At 50.8% G+C, this 17,769-nt stretch overlaps 2 protein-coding genes across 3 annotated transcripts; one reads left to right on the top strand and one right to left on the bottom strand.

Annotated features, from left to right (window-relative positions):
* Positions 1-385: 385 nt before the first annotated feature.
* On the bottom strand, positions 386-10,844 carry CLN3 (ceroid-lipofuscinosis, neuronal 3). Of its 2 annotated transcripts, XM_006896557.1 has the most exons (15): positions 10,823-10,844; positions 10,620-10,698; positions 9,446-9,542; positions 8,633-8,704; positions 8,013-8,092; positions 7,790-7,875; positions 7,279-7,351; positions 7,052-7,195; positions 5,010-5,122; positions 4,337-4,383; positions 4,189-4,257; positions 4,047-4,102; positions 3,854-3,947; positions 605-745; positions 386-505 (listed from the first exon to the last, which is right to left on the bottom strand). In XM_006896557.1, the coding sequence occupies exons 3-15, from the start codon at positions 9,503-9,505 to the stop codon at positions 386-388; spliced, it is 1,155 nt and encodes a 384-aa protein (XP_006896619.1). In that variant the 5' UTR covers positions 9,506-9,542; positions 10,620-10,698; positions 10,823-10,844. The 2 variants fall into 2 exon arrangements, with proteins under 2 accessions (XP_006896619.1, XP_006896620.1); XM_006896558.1 differs by lacking the exon at positions 8,633-8,704.
* Positions 10,845-13,749: 2,905 nt separating this feature from the next.
* APOBR (apolipoprotein B receptor) lies at positions 13,750-17,523 on the top strand. Its single transcript, XM_006896624.1, has 4 exons — positions 13,750-13,806; positions 14,138-17,005; positions 17,090-17,370; positions 17,454-17,523. Exons 1-4 carry the CDS (start codon positions 13,750-13,752, stop codon positions 17,521-17,523), a joined length of 3,276 nt encoding a protein of 1,091 aa, XP_006896686.1.
* The last annotated feature ends 246 nt before the right edge of the window (positions 17,524-17,769 follow it).

The raw sequence follows: 17,769 nt of genomic DNA, 5'->3' as shown, positions 1-17,769 counted from the left end.
GGTAGGAGTGTCTGAGACAGTGAGATTGGCACAGGATAGAGCAGGATTTATGGTTGTTGTACATGGTTCTCTATGAGTCACAGTCAACTCAATGGCACATAACAATAACACAACAATGTGAGTATATCCATTCCCAGAGAAAAAAATGACACAGGTTAAGTCAAATGATAAAATAGGCATTTATTCAGGTAGTAAATCCCCAAGACCAGCTTGGGGGTAGGCAGAAACGACGTCCTTCTGCTGCCCTCTGCTCAGTCTCAACACCCAAGCTGTGCAGGGAAGGCTTGCAGCAGAGTTCCCGGGCAGGCTCGAGTGTGGACCTGGGTGTCCCACCGGCTTGCCCACCCATAAGTCAGTGTGTCCAGTGTCAGATGCAGCTGAGGAGTCAGGTGAGCTGGCAGAGGAAGTCATGCAGAGGCAAGGCCAGGGCCCCTGACAAGGAGATCCCCAGGGTGTCGGAGATACAGGCGACAGTCATGGCAAATTCCCGGTGCTTGTCACTGGTCTGGGGAGGCGTGAAGAAGGGGTCAGGCTTGGTCCAGGGACCCCTAGCCCTGCCTTTCCCAGAAAGGCCTCCCAAAGACCGAGCTCGGCTGGCACTGACCTCCAACGCAATGTTGTGGAAAGTGTTGACGTAGGCCGCGCCCCCCAGCAGCCCCTCATACACGATGATCAGGAAGACAATATAGATGTTTGGCAGGAAGGCGAACCACATGTCTGCCATCAGGAAGCCCAGGTTGAGGCACTGTGGGAGCAAGCAGAGGGGAAGATTGAACCAGGGCCAGGCGGGGCTAGGAAGTAAGGGCAGGCATCCCAGATAGTAGCTCCTGGTTCTGGAAGGTAGATAGTGGGGGGAGAGGGGTAGCAGGCTTGGATAAAACCTCAACACTCACACTAACCTACTAGAAGCCTGGGGTGGGACTCAGCCAGCCCTTTCTTCACTCCACAACCCTACAACTCATACCCTCACCATTCCTCTGCTTGTCATTCCCATGGCCTGTATGCTAGTCTGCCTTTCTTCAATCTGGGATCTGTCATGTCTGTTTACATCAGGACCACTCTCAACACCTGTGATCCCTCTTCTTCCTCCCAAGGGCTCCCTGAACAGAGTTCTCCCCCCTTTATTCAATGAGCCCACCACTACCTCTGTGGTTCTCAACTGCAGGCCTTTAATCATTTGGTAGTTTCTGAAGATGTTCTTGGTGAACAAGAAGTGAGGAAGTGGGTGGGACTGACATCTAATGAGTGAGACCAGGGATATTGCTAAACACCCCAGACCATGCAGGACAGTCCCATGCAAAGAATAATCCAACCCCAAAGGTCATTAGATGAATTGAGAAATCCTGGTTTAAGAATTAATTCCTAAGGAAGTCTCTTCAAGGCCCCTCTTGTGGGTGCCAGCTCTTTAGAAAGATAAGATCTCCCACCTCAGTCCTGGGCACAGTGGTTCCCACTTTTGATGTACCCATAAAAATTATGTTTACCAGATGCTTTGCTGGAGGAGGGACAATCCTCCTGTAACAGTCAGATCCAATTTGATGGTACATGCACAAAAAATATTAATAGTTAAAAAATTATGTTTAGATCTATTGTACCCATATGTTCACTATGAATAGGTGTTGATTTGATGACACTCAACAACCTAAGTCACTGGGGGAGTTTGTTAAAAGCTTGTCAAAAACATATTCTCGGGCCTCCCTATCAGAGTTTCTAATTCAGTTAAGTCTTAGGTGGCCCCAGAGACCTACATTTACAAATTTTAACACTCAGGCATTTAACAGAAATGCCATGTGGGTTCACTGCCACATGGAAAAACAGAACACATCCACGTGCAGCATAAACCTAGGTACTTTCTGCCAGAGAAACAAGCGACTCGCTCGCTCACTGCCCTCGAGTGGGACTCAGTGTCCCTGCATCAGCTTCCTGAGGCTGTGAGCCCCAAGGGGAGGAGACAGCTCATCGTTCTCCTGAGGAATGAAGGCTGGATTTGAACCTTGAGAGACACGACCTTTTGGTTTGCAGTGTTACACCCGATAAAGTAGGTCACCAGAGCTCACAAGTGATCATGAGCCTCTGATTCTATGATCGGGATTAGTTTTAGTTAAAAATACAGCTGATACTGTAGGCTACAGGTTTTAGTAGCACTTTTAGGAAGCACTCTGAGTCAAGAGTTGATACACAGCCCTGTGTCTTCTAGGCCTGCAGGGGGCTCTCCTTCCCAGACTCACATTTCTTCTACTGCTCTGTCCTTGTCCAGAGGCCACATTCCAGTCCCAACCCAGGCCTGGCCCTGGTCACATCGCCACCTTCTTCCCCCCGCCCCCCCATCCTTGGTCACTCCGACTTGTAGAACTTTAACAGGAGATGCCAGGATTTGGGTGGCATCAGGTCCAGGCCTTTGTGCTGGTATAAGGGCCTGCCTGCAGCTTCCCTGGTCAAACTATCGGAATTTGTTTCTCTTGCCTTCTCTCATGCCTCTTCCTCTGGAAGAGGTACTTCCAGGACTGTAACTGGAGTGCTTGTTCACCCTCCTTGCCCCGAGAGGAGGGGAGGAGAGGAGAGGAGAGAAGAGAAGGCCAAGAGAAGTGCCTCTTTCCCTTCCTAATTGATGAGATGCCCCTAAAGCACTAAGATTTGCTTTCATTTATTCCTCAACTGGCCCTGATGTGAGAAGATGGTTATTTAAAGAGAACTCCCTATTTATTTGACAAAAATCAAGTTAATATATTAATGTGAAATAAACATCATTCTGTACTATGTGGTAAAATTCACTACTCATGGATGTTGAGTACCATTGATCAGAACTGACTCAGGAATAAAGGCCTTCCAGTAACAGTTACAGGTTTAACAGTTGCCTGTAGGGAGTGGAGACTGGAACCCAGTGAATGTTGGTTTTGTCAAAGGAACTGTTTGTTGACATAAAGCTGTAGACTCGTGTTTGGCCACTAATAGGTAAACTTGCTCATTGCCTTGAGAAAAAATATTTTGTCATCAATTCAATTATAACCGACTAGGGACAACTGAAAGCTGGTCTCTTTGCACTTGTGTTGCTGTTACGTGCCGGCGAGTCGACTGTGACTCTATGAACGACAACCCTATGAACAAGAGCTTGCTGTGTCCTCAGCCAACCTCACCAACTCCAACCCATTGCCACAGTCATCATGTCAATCCATCTCCAATTATTAGCGAAAGTTTGCAACTGTTTTTCCTTGTTTTTAGTGTCTTCCAATATGAAAATGAAGGCTTAGCCTCCAGTGCTATATCCATCATTCAAAGGGTTTTCTAAGGCCTGTTATTTCAGGAGTGGATGGCCAATCCTTCGCACTAGGTTTGTCCAAATACTAAATGTATGTTCTTAAGTGATTGAAACACAACTCAGAATGGAAGAGAGGAAGACCACCGATAAGATGGATTGACAATGTCACTGCAGCAACAGGCCCAAGTGGCAGAGTTGCTGGAGATAGCATCAAGTTCGGATCTGTCGCTCACAGGTCACTATGAGTTGTACTCCACTCGACAGCACCTAAAAAACATTCTTACCTACTCCGAGGTGTAAAAAATGGCCAGCCCCAATTCACAGATACTCACTTCCGTGAAGTCGTCTTAAAGGAAATGGGATCAGAGAGGCTCAGGGAGCAGCCCTAAGTCACATCCCGGCTAAGGTCAGAAGCGAGGATTTGCACTAGGTTTCAACCGACTCCTGAGGCCACGCATTGCACACAGCCCTGCTGGCCTCCTGTCCCCAGTGCCTAGAATGTGACCGTGTGCAACAAGACACTTCAAGCAGTGAGAGCAGAGTCTGGGGAGCGTGGGAGCCAAGGCAGGAAGGGAGTGAGGGGCAGGGGCTCAGTACTTGCAACACGGCCAGGATCCACGTGTGGCGGATGTGAAAACAATGGAGGGACGAGCGGGAGGCGAAGACACCAGCCTGGTACAGCATCTGGTACCTAAAGTAGGAGGTGCAGAGAACAGGGCACGGATCTAAGCTCGTGTTCACTAACAGGGCAGCCCAGTGGGCATCCTCCCACCCCGCTCACCCCCCTCACCAGCGGTACTGCTCGGCATGGCTCAGGAACGTGTTTCGGAAGAAGATGAGCTCAAACTGCAGCACAAACCAGAGGAGAAACATGGTGTGGGTCCCCACCCCAAACATCACTTCCTCCCCTGCTCCACGCACCCTTCACTCACCAGGCCCTGATTGATGAAATATTCCGCAAAGTAAACCAGCACCAAAGGGACGATGTGAGGTAGGAGGCTCTGCAAATCAGAAGACAGAGAGTTAAGCCTGGAAGGCGGGCACTGCCCTCAGGGCACACACCACAGTTACCACGTGTACCTTGAATACTGTCCACTTCTCCTGGAGAGAGAGGCTTGAGTCCGAGGCTGCGGGGGACAGAAATGCAGGGCTTATAAGGCTGGGATTCAGCAAAGGGGAGTCAGTGAGCAGGCACAAAGGTAGGGGAGACCTCACAGCATTTTGACAGTTACAAACCCACGCACCCCAGCCAGCCACACTGGCCCCTTCTTCCTGTTTTTTAAGCATCTATGCTCATTCCGACCTCAGGTGATGAGCACCAGCTGCCTAGAGCCTTTTCTCCCAGAACTCCACATGCTGACTCCTTGTCATTCAAGATTCAGCCCAGATGTTACCTCCTCACAAAGGCCTTCACTGGCCACTTTCTCTAATTAAGGCGACTCTTCATTTCTCTCCCAATTGTCTTTTCCTAGTAAATCTCTGCTTTATACGAGCACTCATCAATACAGGGGACAAGGGAGGAGTAACTTGTTCTTGATTCATAGATGTATTTGTCAATCTGCCTCATTTCCTTACCTGGCTCTGCCACCACTATGTCTTCCGTGCTTAGAGAGCCTGGCATGTAAATTGTGCTCAACGTCTGTGTGGAATAGACGAACGCACTTGGCTGATAACCACAGCCAGGACACGTGCCTGATTTCCACTGACTGTGTCCATTACAGAGAAGAAAAGACCAAAAGCCACAGTCTCCTACCTGGTTTTGATTCTGGGGCCTCAGGGTTCATCAGGGGCTGACGTGCTGCTGCGTCTGCTTCTTCCTCTCCTGTAGGACCTGGGGGTGCCGGGGACGTGAGCAATAAGAAATAGCTAAAAGGAGGGAGAAGGAAGACAGGGTTAAATAAAGAGCCTCTGTCAGGCAGGAAAAGCCCCCAGTGGCTGTCCAGTTAGTCCCCTCCCTCCCAGGGAAGCCCCTAGTTGTACACTTAGATAAATGGAAAGCTCTCTACCTTTTAAGTACCCTATTCTGGGTTGGAGAGCGCTGACTCTGGAAGAATTCTGCCTTCTTTGGAGCTGAAAGGTCTTTCCCTGTTGGTTCTACCTATCAATTCTCATTGTGACTCCTGGCTGCAGTCTGTGTGAGTCAGCTCTGTTTTAATCATTATTCTAATGTCCTTATTGTTACCTTTCCTCAGGTGCAGTCGCTATGTTGTGCTTTCCCAGTATTTGCCACATCCCCTTCTCCCCTCATACTTAGTATCTTTATGTAACATTTCTCCTTGAACTAATTCCCCTCTTTCCATGACCTTGCCCTAAGCAATAGCCTGCAGGCAATACAGGCGGAAGATCCAGATTAACCAATACAGCACATGCCTGTCTTACTTAAAATCATCTCAAGAACCTCACTGAGCTGAATGTTTCACATACGTTGCCTCACAAAGAACTAAAGACAACTAGCATCATTTGACATAAGAGGAGACGTCAGAGAGGTAAAGTAACCTGCCCAAAACCAGCACAGGTAACAAACCAGAGGTCAAAGCAAGGCCTATCAAAACTCACATTCTAGACATAAACAGAGATCTGGACACCTAGGTTCATAGCTGCATTATTTACAACAGCAAGAAAATTACAACAGCCCTTTCTACGAAGATGGCGCCGAAAGCGAAGAAGGAAGCCCCTGCCCCTCCCAAAACTGAAGCCAAAGCAAAGGCATTGAAGGCCAAGAAGACAGTCCTGAAGGGCGTCCACAGCCAAAAAAAAAGAAGATCCGCACGTCACCCACGTTCCGGCGGCCTAAGACGCTGAGACTCCGACGGCAGCCCAAATACCCCCGGAAGAGCACTCCCAGGAGAAACAAGCTTGACCACTATGCCATCATCAAATTTCCCCTGACCACCGAGTCAGCCATGAAGAAGATAGAAGATAATAACACACTTGTGTTCATTGTGGATGTCAAGGCCAACAAGCACCAAATTAAACAAGCTGTAAAGAAGCTCTATGACATTGATGTGGCCAAGGTCAACACTTTGATTAGGTCTGATGGAAAGAAGGCCTATGTTCGACTTGCTCCTGACTATGATGCTTTGGATGCTGCCAACAAAATTGGGATCATCTTAACTGAGCCCAGCGGGCTAATTCTAAATGTAATAAATTTTTCTCACCATAAAAAAAAAAAAAGAAAATTACAACAGCCCAAATGTCCATCGATACACAAATGGATTGAGAAATCATGGTACATTTACCCAATGGAATACTATGCAGCACTAAGGAGCAATGACTTTATGAAATACAGGAGAGAATCTAGAGAGCATTATGCTGAGTGAACTCAGTCTAATAAGGACAAATACTGCATAAGACCATTATTTTAACAATAGAATGGTAACTGTTAAGATGTGGATAAAAAGTCCAAAAGGAAAAGGGGAGGGGGTAGGGGAGGGAGGGGAGGAAGCCACTAGAATAACAGAGTTTGGTAAGAGGTGTGTGTGTGTGCATGTCAAGGAATTGGGAAAGATCCAGTGGGGACCTGAAAAGATGGGGTAATAGTAGGCACAGATCAATGGTGATTCATTTTATAAAGTACATTAGTGATTATCTAAAACACAACGTCAATGTAGGAATGCCATGTACATGAATGAAAGACATGGTATACGAGCTTTCATGCTAAACTTACCTAAAATAGAAATCAAGTGAATGGGGAAAAAACCCAACAAACCTGCATCTCTCATAACGAGGCTGCAGGAATTTGAAGATTGGACTTTGGAGCCCAATCTGTCTTCCTCCCAGCCCTGTGCAGCTCACCTGGCCAGTAGAACCACGGGAACACCCAGCATGGACAACAGTGTGTGCTGGGGGGAGAGGCCGGCCTGGGTAAGGCCCAGGTAGGACAGTGCCCCGAGCAGCCCTGCTCCCCCAGTCCCCGAGGACCACCAGGAGATGACACCCCTAAGGAGAGAACACAGGAGCACTGAGAAGGACAAAGCTAGTGGCCAGAATTCCACCCCTCTCACCCCATCCTGCCTGCTCACCTGGGGTAGAAAGAGGTAACGGCAAGAAAGGTTATCTCCCCCAGGCCTGAGGAGATGCTGGCCAAGACCACACCTGGAGGAGGGCAAACACTGATGTCAAAGAAGTGAGCACAGCGAGCCTTTCTCTGATTCCCCAGCCTCCTAAGGTGCTTGAGCACGGCCTCCTCTGCTGGGTTCAGAAGACAGGCAGGAGGACTCCAGGCCTGGAGTGGGGCCAACCACCTCCTGTGCACTTTTCTCTCTCAGACAGCAGTGCCCCAGACTCCCAGTGCTGTCTGCATCCCCAGTACAAAGCTGTCTGTGGTAACGGCTCATCTTAATCCCCCATCCATTATCCTTCCATCTCTACCACGCGACTCCTCCAGCTTGCCCTCATCTCCCACGTAGCCTAACAGCCCTGTGAGAAACCTAAAAATTATCCCATTCCTTTGGGAAGTTGGAGAGACTCTTCCCAAAACCCTCTATCGAAGTTCCTCTAGGGCCTACAGCCAACCGAGAACCTCACACTCACCAATCAGGCTGGTCCTCACTGACTGAGCAAAGGCAACTAGGATGAAGCTTCCTGCAGCGCAAACTCCACAGACGAGAACCCGAGGGCTGAGAGGGACATGAAGGGGGGAGGAGGAAGGTCAGGCCTCTGCTTTCAGTGCCCCAGCCCTGTGGGTCCTCCTTCTCTGCCACCTCGGCTTCCCACTCCGAGATCCCACCCACCTGCCCTTCCTCCCCGCTCAAACCTGTACGGCAGCAGATGAAGGCCAAAAGGAGCAATCAATTTGATGAAGAGGGTGGGGAGGATGTCAGCAAGGAGCACCGCCTAGGACAGGAGAACAGAGAGGTGAGGCCTTCTCAGGGACATCCGTCCCAACCACGGAGCCGAGAAGAAGCATGACCCTGCCCATCAGGCCTGCTACAAATACAGACTCTAGAGCTGGACAGCTCAGGGTTCAAGGTCCAGTCCTGCCTGCTACTCCTTAGCTATGTTTCAATGCTTTTACATTCTCTGAGCTCATTACCTTATTTGGGAAAATGAGATGATAGTGTGCAGCCTACAGGACTGCTGTATATATTAAATGAACTAATATATGCTGATGCCTCTGGAAACTATGAACTTGAGAGAAATGACGATAGTTATAGAACAGGGTTCAGGTCTTTTGTTCAAAGGGTCACTATGAGTCGTGCTCAACTTGACAGCACTTAACAACAAAAACAGTATACACTGTACACACAAAGGGCTCAGTAAACGTGGCTTTCATCATCCTAATCACGACAGACCACTTGGTGCTGAGGGGCTGGGATCTGGCATACAGACCTAGAGGGCCTGGGACAGAGCAGGGCAGGGCCAGATGACACTTACAGCTGTGGAAACAGAATTGCAGTCAAAACGAGATGAGCTATTGTGGGGGGCCGCTGTTGGGTCTGGGTCCACCTGATAGAAGAGAAGATCTTCATTACCGAGAAGGCAAGAGGGTACACAAACAGGATCCGGCTGCATTCCCAGCCCTGCTCTCACTTAATGGTGGTCTTGGGTTGGAACTGGCTCAAGGCCTCAGGTTTTTTTTAACTGGAGGGAGAGGGTTCACATAAGTCTTAAACTAATGATGACACAAAGGCCAGAGAAGGTCCTGCAAACTGACTTGGTTTGGTCAATACATTCAGGAGCTCACACACAAAAATCTTGAACTTCTAGAATCTGATCTTGGACCTAAAAGGTGGTGAGTGCTCCCCTGGAATGAGGTATGCGTCCTTTTGGGGACCCCGGATGTCAGGAGGCACGCTTGGTTGTCAAAGCTAAGGGGTAAAAGTGGCTTCGGCCATCAAGTGTGGAGAGGTCAGGGATACTGCCATCACGGTGGTGTACAGGACAGCCTCTCACGACAGGGAATAATCTGATGCAAGATGTCAATAGTTTAATAACAGTTGCAAAATCTTGCCGTAGACCATAGCCCCAACCCAGTCAACATTTGCATTTTGCAAAACTCTAGACTAAGTGATCTCCTGAAGATCTTGCCTGCCATGGGCATCTAGGAGACTTGAAAACTTTAGCTCCCTGACCCTACTTCTTCAGACTCCCCAGTCTGAAGTTTTCAACAATATCTGTCCCAGGTGATTCCATTCTTTTCCCATATGGGCCAAACATGGAGGTGGTGGTAGAGAGGGGACCACTTACATGGCTCTGATTTCCAGGAGCCCTCTGTTGTTTGAGGATGTCATGTGCAGCACTGAGCATCACCACGTAAGAGAAGTTGTTGCAAAGGCCCAGGAGCCTGGAGTGAGCAAGACAGACCTTCATCTTTCCATTCAGGTCTACTGAGTATCACAACCCTGGTACCAAACTCCCCCTTCTCTGTGCCTTCAGTCAGCTCCCTCATCTTCATTCTGCTTCACCAGATCCCAGCTCCATTCAGCGTTGGGGTTAAACCAGTCACAAACTCTGAGCCCCTTCCTAAGCTATCCTTGATCATTCTCTCACTCTTCTCTGACTTCCCACTACGATTCAGTCCTGGGCATTTCTCATTTGCTGACCCACAGTCTCCAATGCCTTGTGATATAGGAGAAAGAACTCAAGGCTTGAAGCTCAAAGGCCTAGATTCAGGTCCCAAGTCTACGCTTGCTACTTGAGTGGTCTCAGTCGGCTTATGGGGAAAAGGGGGATACATATCCCTATCCCCTCCCAGTTGCCTCATGGTGCTGTAAGGATCAAAACGGAAACACAAAGGCCCTGTATGATTTCATTAAGAGTTTTACTGATTTAATCCCACCTTCCAGAATAATTTATTCTCGGAGATGGGAAGGGATCTGAGCACAGGTTCAGGGATTTCATAAAAGTCATTTTTACAAACTTATGAAGTAGTATTTCTACTATCCCCAACTTATTATTGAGAGGAAAGTGGGGCTCAGAGAAAAAAAGAACAAATTCTCACACTGTATCTGTGAGACTCAATCTGCTACCAAATAAACACGGGGCTGATTTGATTTTTGGAGGTAAATAGATATTTTTTAAAAAAACTTAAGTTGTGATGCGTTATTTAAACAAGGATTGAGAAAGTACTGGTTTCTTATCTGGAGCAATGATTTAAAGACTCCATTTTCAAAACAAGAGTACTGAGAAATTTTGAAGAGTGAATTGGTTAGAGGGAAAAACATGAACTAAATAATGCTCCATCTGGTAAGAGGGTGAGGCCAAATATAAACAAACAAATGTAAACAAACACAAAAGACGTGGTCAATACTGTGGATGCCACTGCTTTTTCAAAGCACAACTCTTCTGACCCGACCCTACCCTCTCCTGTTATTTCTTCTTCCCACTCGATTTTCATCTTTGCTGACCTGAGACCACCTACCAGAAGCCAAGCGCGTTCTTCCACAAGATGCCCCGACGGTCCAAGAAAGGGGACCTGGATTCGGAGGCGTTGTCCTCCCCTGGGAGGGCAAGAAGAACATGACCCCCCACTCCACTTACTTGCAAGTGCAAGTGCAAGCCCCCGGAGGTGCCCGTCGGGGGTGGGGTGTGTGTGTGTGTGGGAGGGAGGGCCAACTCACTCACCATCTGAATCCGAAAGGCGTTGCCACGAGTCTCTAAGGAAAGCCATGAGTTCAAGTTCGAGTCCTCAGAACCGGGGAACGTCAACAAGGGCTGAGAGTTGGTTCTGATCGGGCCGACAGGGGTCTACAACAGATGAGAAGGCCCAACGCCCCACTGTCCAGCTCCGGATCCGCTGGTGCACTGGCCCGCGCGGGGTGACCCACGCCGCACATCCCCGACAACTCCCGCCCCCTCACGCCCACCACGCTCCACTCGTTGGACTCCACCCCTGCCCCCTCGGAAGCTCGGAGCCCTGCAGCCTGTACCTTTAAGAGCAGCCGAGCATTCCCAGGCAAGGAACGGCAGGTTGTGTGGTCACGTGACAGCGCCAGAGGGTCCATCACGTGCTCGGAGATCCTCCCCACTTCCGGGTCTTCTCTGTGTTTTCACCTCCGCCTTTTCCAGCTTCTGGGTGTGGGGAAGGGTGACCACAGGGTTTACACTGGAGCGGGTGGAGGCCTACAGAGAAGAGCCGTGACGTAAGAGTCGCGGCGTCCAGGGCTGTGACGTACCTTGCCAGTACAGAGTCCTGGCTCTGTGGCCCTCATTAGCCAGAAACAAGTATGGCCACCTGCCCACTAATTTCTGACCCACCTATTTGTGGTCAGAAGCAAAGACAACCACATTCTTTTCCCCCCCGTCTCCCTTAAGAATCACACTAGAATCCCAGAGGCGAACGGTTCAAATCCACCAGATGCTCTGCCGGGGAAGGAGGGACAATCTCCTCCTGTACCAGTCAGATCTGATTTGACGGTACACGCACACAAAAATAATAAAATTTTTTTTTTAAAAATCACACTAATACTATGCTGCATTAAAAAACAAGGAACCCATGCAATATTATTCAAAATGGTTGACTCTGGAGAACATTATGCTGAGTGAAATATCCCAGTCACAAAAGGACAAATATTACATGATGCCACTGTTGTAGAATGGGACTGTCCTTGGGGTTGGGGAGAGACTGAGTAAGATGGGTTCAATAATGTATACTGCACTGAAACAGAGGAGGGAGAGAACCGTCTAAAAGAGAGATGTAACTGGGTATATCTGTCATCACAGGAGACTAGAGCGAGGGCTGCATGGTGGAGGGGACCTGGGGGAGTGTTTGTAAAACAATGAAAGAATCTTTTCTTTTACTTTTCCATAAAAAAAAAAATCACACTAGAAGGATAGAGCAGGGTTCAGAGCTATACACAGTGTCACTATGAGTCACAAGTGACTCAAGGGCACATAATAAGTGTTAGGCCCGGGCAAGGAGGCCAGGAGGGGGAACAAGAATGCAAACTCCAGGCTGGATGGCCTTGCGTGAGGCTGATAAGGTGGACTAACGACCTTGCCAACCACCTGGAGCCAACCACGGGCTGTAAACTAAGAAATGGAATGCAACTCCCTTCTTCCCGAAGACCCCATTATAAAAACCCCAACCCAACCCCTCGAAGCTGCAAATTCTCTGCTCTGCCCCTTCAGGACAGAGGATTCGCCCGGGAGCTTCGCTTGAATAAAGATATAACTTTAAACTCTCTCTCTTTAGCTGACTTCTTTCAGGCGAGCTGCTATACAATAACAACAACAATTAAAAAAAAAAATCTCGTTTCCTAAACTATATTTTCAAGATTAAAATGCATAACTGAGAGAAAATGGCTTAAAATATCTTTGTTTTTTTCTCCAATTAAACACTAATTTTTTAGAAAAAAAAAGAATCACACTAGAAACCAGAAACTAACACTCACCTGAGGGGACTTGATAAATTATCTGTTGGCGGTCTCCAAGAGGTTAATAAGACACCTTTTTCTAAATGATCCTAGAACGAAAGTATCACAAAAGAGAAAATTCAGGTATAAAAATGACGAGTGACTCCCTGGTTTCTCCTGTGGAGTCAGCCTCTAGAATTCCCTGCAGTGAATTCCCTTCTCTTCAAGTCTCTGCTATGGCTTTCTAGCAGGCAGTATCCACCCACCAACAGGCCTTAACCACCACCTAGTCTTTGCCTTTAAGGTGGTATACTTCCAAACTTACTCAGTCAATGAAAAATGGGTTTCTACTGCTCACGGACCATTCACCCAAACCAAACCCACTGCTGTGGACTGTACAGGACAGTTGAACTGCCCATAAGGTTTCCAAGATCTTAAATCTTTATGAAATCAAACTTCCAGCTCTTCCCACAAAGTGCCACGTGGACTCAAACTATTTTCAGCCAACCACTGCGCCACCAGGGCTCCTTATCACTCATGCTAGGCTCTGGAAATCCAGCTGTTTCAGACATGGTTTCAGCCCTTAAGGAACTTACAGTGGAGTAGGACATACGTGCAGATAAGCACAATATAAAAGTTTAGTGAAATAACCACAAATGGACCCACCAATCAAACACCCTTTGCACTTTTAGGGATGCATTAATAAGCCTGAAATAAGGTAGCCAGCCAGTGTTCCCACCAGCCTCAGAGCCCCTCCTCACTCCCACTCCTTGTCCGCAGGCAAAACAGGAACCACAAAAACCAGCTTCCTCACATAAAGTGCCTGTGGCCTGGGGGGGGGGGAGGCGGAAATGGCTGAGGTATGAATACAAGACCTGAGTCACTTGAACTGCCGTCATTATGTGCCCCCTCCCCCTCCCCAATTCTGAGGTTCAGCTGCTCCCTTTTTTTGTCTTTCTGGGCTCCTTCCTTACCCTTTATCTGCAAAAGTTCACCTGATTTCCCTGTGTGATGTACATCCATCTCCTAGCTCCTGGTGGAGGGTACTGTGGGCCCTGGGGAGGGCGGAGGGCAGAGCTTGGGGTGGGGACAAATAAAAGGAGACAGGGGAAGAGGAAGTGTTGTGGGTCTGAGGAAAGACTGGTTTGTCTTGGTGTGTGAGGACTGTCATTGTCGGCCTTCTGGACAGCAGACAAGATGGACTTCCTCAGGCAACACTTCCCTGGGCTGCATCAGGCCTTGAGAGGAGCACTGGTGAGTGGGGCAAAGAGATGCCAGAGATTTTCACACTAATTCCTGGGGCTACACTTTCCCTTCCCTTTTGACCCTTACCTCAGACTAGAGATTTCTTCTGTAGATCAGATGGTCACCTTGTAGCCCCCTTTCCTAGGAGCAATCTCCATACCTTCACACATGTAAGCCTTTTCCTCTTCCTTCTACAGAGCCTGTTTTCCCTCTCTTGCCAGATCCCAGAGCCCCACATCCTTCCCCTGGACTTCTCTGCCATTCTGCCTGGGATCGGAGTCCTCAGGGAGAGAGGCCAGGCCTGCCCTTAATGTCCTTTCCCCTCCCTCTTTTCTTCCAGGACTCCTTCAGCACCTTTGTCTCCTACCTCATTGGAGATGGAGTCCCCACTGCCCAGAGGGGAGCGAGTCACGCAGCTGAGGAACTAGGGGAGGTGGGTGCGGGAAGGCTCAGGAGGGCTGTGGAGGAGGAAGCTCAGGAGGCCCTGGAAGGCCTTGGTGGCAGCCAAAACGAAGAGTGTGAAGGGCTGAGAGGACCTGGAGCGGCTGGAAGACGCCAGGAGGAAATTTCAGCTGCAGAACAGACCCGGGGTTGGGAAGAAGGCAGCTCCCATGGATCCCAAGCAGATAAACAAGATAAGGGGACCTGCAAGGCAGTCCAGGACACCAGGTGCCAGGAGCCAAAGGCCCCCTTGGAGACCTGGAAGAAGCCTGAGGCAGGGGCTGCGGTTGGCCGAGACAAGAGCAGTGAAGCCCAGGACAAGCAGGAGCCCGGTGAGCAGGAAGTGAACAGAGGGGAGACACTGAGAACCTGGGAACAGGAGGAGGAGGAAGAGGTCAGGGCAAGAGAGCCAGGGGTGGCCGAAGGGGTGGAGTCAGAGTGGACCTGGCACAAGGAGTCTGAGGGGAAGGCTGTGGTTGGCTGGCAAACTGTGGCAGAGGATGGTAGGGAGACACAGCAGGCCAATGAGGAGATTGGAGAGGAGACCCAGAGGCCTGAGGTTGGGAAGGAAGAAGAGGTGATGATAATGGTGAGGGGAGACCATGCCCTGGAGGAACTGGGGGTACAGGGTCCAAGGGCAGAGCATGGAGTCTGGCCAGCCTCGAGCAGGGAAGAGACCCAAACTGCTTCAGGTGGTGCAAAGGCCTGGACCACGTCAGTGAGGGAACAGGCTGACCACCCAGTAGTCAGGGAGACAGACTATGAGACAGTCCTGGAAGGAGGGACCCCAGAGGGCACTGAGAATGTCCGGGTCCAAGATGAGGCCTCTGAGGAAGACTATGTAATGGAGGTGGATGAGAAGACAGAGGCTGAAGACAGCCTTTCCCCCAAACACACCCAGGACTCAGGATCCAAGAGAGAAGAAGGGGCTGAAGCTCCAGGGGCAGGGAGGGAGGCCAGGGGAGCCTGGGAATCAGAAGAGGAGGAAGTGGAGGAGTTTGAGGGCCAGGAAGGCCAAGGCAGGACTGAGGCTGAGGGGAGGCAAGACTCCGAGGTCAGGGTTCCTCAGGTCAGGCTTGAGGAGACGACGCAGAAAGAGGAGGAGAAGGGGACTGGCTGGGCCACAGAAGCCCGGCTACTCCAAGATGAAGAGACAAAAGGGGCTGAAGGTGATGCAAACTTAGAGGCAACCCTGGAAGCCAGGTCCGAGGTGTTCACAGGGCAAAGGAGTGAGGATGAGGCTCAGACAGGATGGAGCGGCTGCAGAGCAGAAGAGGAAGGCCTTGGAAGGAAAATCGGTCAAAGTGAGGAGCCAGAGCTAAAGGAAGTGGCCCAGTTCCTGGCAGAGAACACAGACGACAGCCACAGGACTGAGGAAGAACTCGGGAAGTTTCCAGAAATGGGCAAAGAGGAAACAGAAAGAAACCTGGTGGAGGATGCCAGGTCCTTAGATTGTGGACAAGCTGCTGTCCGCGTCTCTGAGGCAGATGCCTGGGGAGCCCAGAGGAGAAGGGACGTGGAGAGAGGAGGTAGCCTGGAGAAAGTCGATGATGCTGAGGAGGAGGCTGCAGGAGGGGCTGAGGCCGAGAGAGGTGGAGAAGCTGAACTACAGGGGCAGTGGGAGACCACCCCAGACGCTGAGTGTGGGGCAGTGGCGGAGGAGGACCCTCTGGAAGCAGAGAACCGGGAGCCAGGTGGGGGCTGCGAGGCAGAAACAGGGACAGGTCAGTCACTAGAAAAGTCAGAAGCCAAGGATGAGAAGGTAAAGTCTGCAACGCCATGGTGGGAGCACAGGCTGGAGGTTCTGAACTTCCAGGAGAGACAGGACGTGCCGACCTCAAGTTGTGTGGCTCCCGAGAGGCTGGGAGATACGGCAGACCTGGATGTAAAGGAGGCTGCAGTAGAGGCAGGACCAGAAAGGGAGGTTGGAGGTTCCTGGGAGAGGGAGTTTCAGAGAGGCTGGGACTCAGGTGAGAGAGAGGAGGCTGAGGGAGGTAGGGAGCTTTCTGAGGCCCAGCATGTGGAGGCCACGGAGGGAGAGGACAGGAGTGGGCAGGAGTTCAGCCTGGAGGCCTCTGCAGAGGACGAAGAGAATGGCCGAAGACATCAGGCAGAGGCTTTGGAGGCCAAAGGAGAGTCTGAGAGGGACCAGGCCCAGATTGGGGAATGCTCAGTGGCAGATAAGATCTTGAGGATGGATTGCTTTATCTCAGGTTCCCTGGTGGCAAGAACAGAGGGGACTGTGGCCATGGGGGAAGCTGAGGGGCTCCTGGGAAAGCAGGCAGTGGAGGGGAAAGTGGAGGAGTGGCAGATGGTAGAGGACTTAGAGGACGGGGAGCAGCGTGGGGACCACAACCTTATGGGAAAAGCACGGAGGACTCTTGATGTGGAGGGTTTTGAGGTGGCTGGAGGCCAGAGGCTGGAGAATAAGGAGGTCAGGGAAGATGAGGAGGTTGGGGAGGCAAGGGAAGCCGAGGCAGCCTCGGAGGCCGAGGAGACTGGAGAGATGGAGAATAAGGAGACGGTGGCCTGGGAAGCCGAGAAGCCCGAGGAGGCCAAAGAGAAGGAAGCTGAGAAAGCCGAAGAGGCCTGGGGAGCTGGGTCCACTGAGGAGGCGGACATGGAAGGCCTGAAGGACATAAATGGCCAGAAAGAACAGCCAACAACTCCAGACCATCCAAAGGCTGAGCCCGAGCTACCCATGGAGGCAGAGGCTTCAGAGACCGCAGAAAGTGCCCCAGGGGATGCTCCCAGCAGCTGGAGTGAGGTGAGGACCCTGGGCAGGGGCCAGGGCCAGATGAGCAGCCCCTGGACGCCAGCCCCATAATGCTCCTTGTCGCCTTCCCTGCAGGCCCCGCTCCCTGGCCTCCGCCTCGATGTCTCCATCTCCCGGAGCCGAGCGCTTCTCTTCCGTAACTCCTCCCAGCGCCGCTCCAGGCCCTCTTCCCTGCGGATCCCTGCACTTGAGCTGCACATGGAGCCCCCCAGCCCACCCCTCAGCCCACCCCCAGAAGCAGAGCTATCAAATTCCCAGCAGACACCCCTCCAGCCAGAGGAAACCCCAGAAGAACCAAGTCTTCCAAGGCCCGAAGGGACCCCAATACCAGCCAGGAGAAGGCCTCTGGGACACGGGTAAGGCTTGGGGCGAGACTGGGATGGGGAGGAGGCTGTGGGTCTGCAGACAAGCTCCCATGGGCCTGTCTTCCTCGCTCCAGGTTTGGCCTCGCACACCCCAACATGATGCAGGAACTGCAAGCCCGACTGGGCAAGCCGAAACCCCAGTGAAGGGGACTGGAAAGAGACCGTGGGAGCCAAGCCCTGAGTGATCCGAGGAGGCCAGGCGGGCCCTACTTCCTCGACCCCCTCCCTCAACAACCTTACACGCCCCTTCTACCTCCTGGACCTCAGCTTCTTGGTGGTGTTTCCCATAAAACCAGACGTCGGTCTCTAAGAATCCTGAACTTAAGGAGGCTCATTCTCCAGAGCATGCTGGTAGACCACCTACCCAACTGGGAGCCTTGGTCACCTCCA

This window comes from Elephantulus edwardii, unplaced genomic scaffold (assembly GCF_000299155.1).
Source record: "Elephantulus edwardii isolate Elephantulus edwardi_28Jun2011 unplaced genomic scaffold, EleEdw1.0 scaffold00186, whole genome shotgun sequence".
Taxonomy (NCBI): domain Eukaryota; kingdom Metazoa; phylum Chordata; class Mammalia; order Macroscelidea; family Macroscelididae; genus Elephantulus; species Elephantulus edwardii.
The sequence above is the reverse complement of the archived record's forward strand: the minus strand, read 5'-3'. Positions and strand labels throughout refer to the sequence as shown.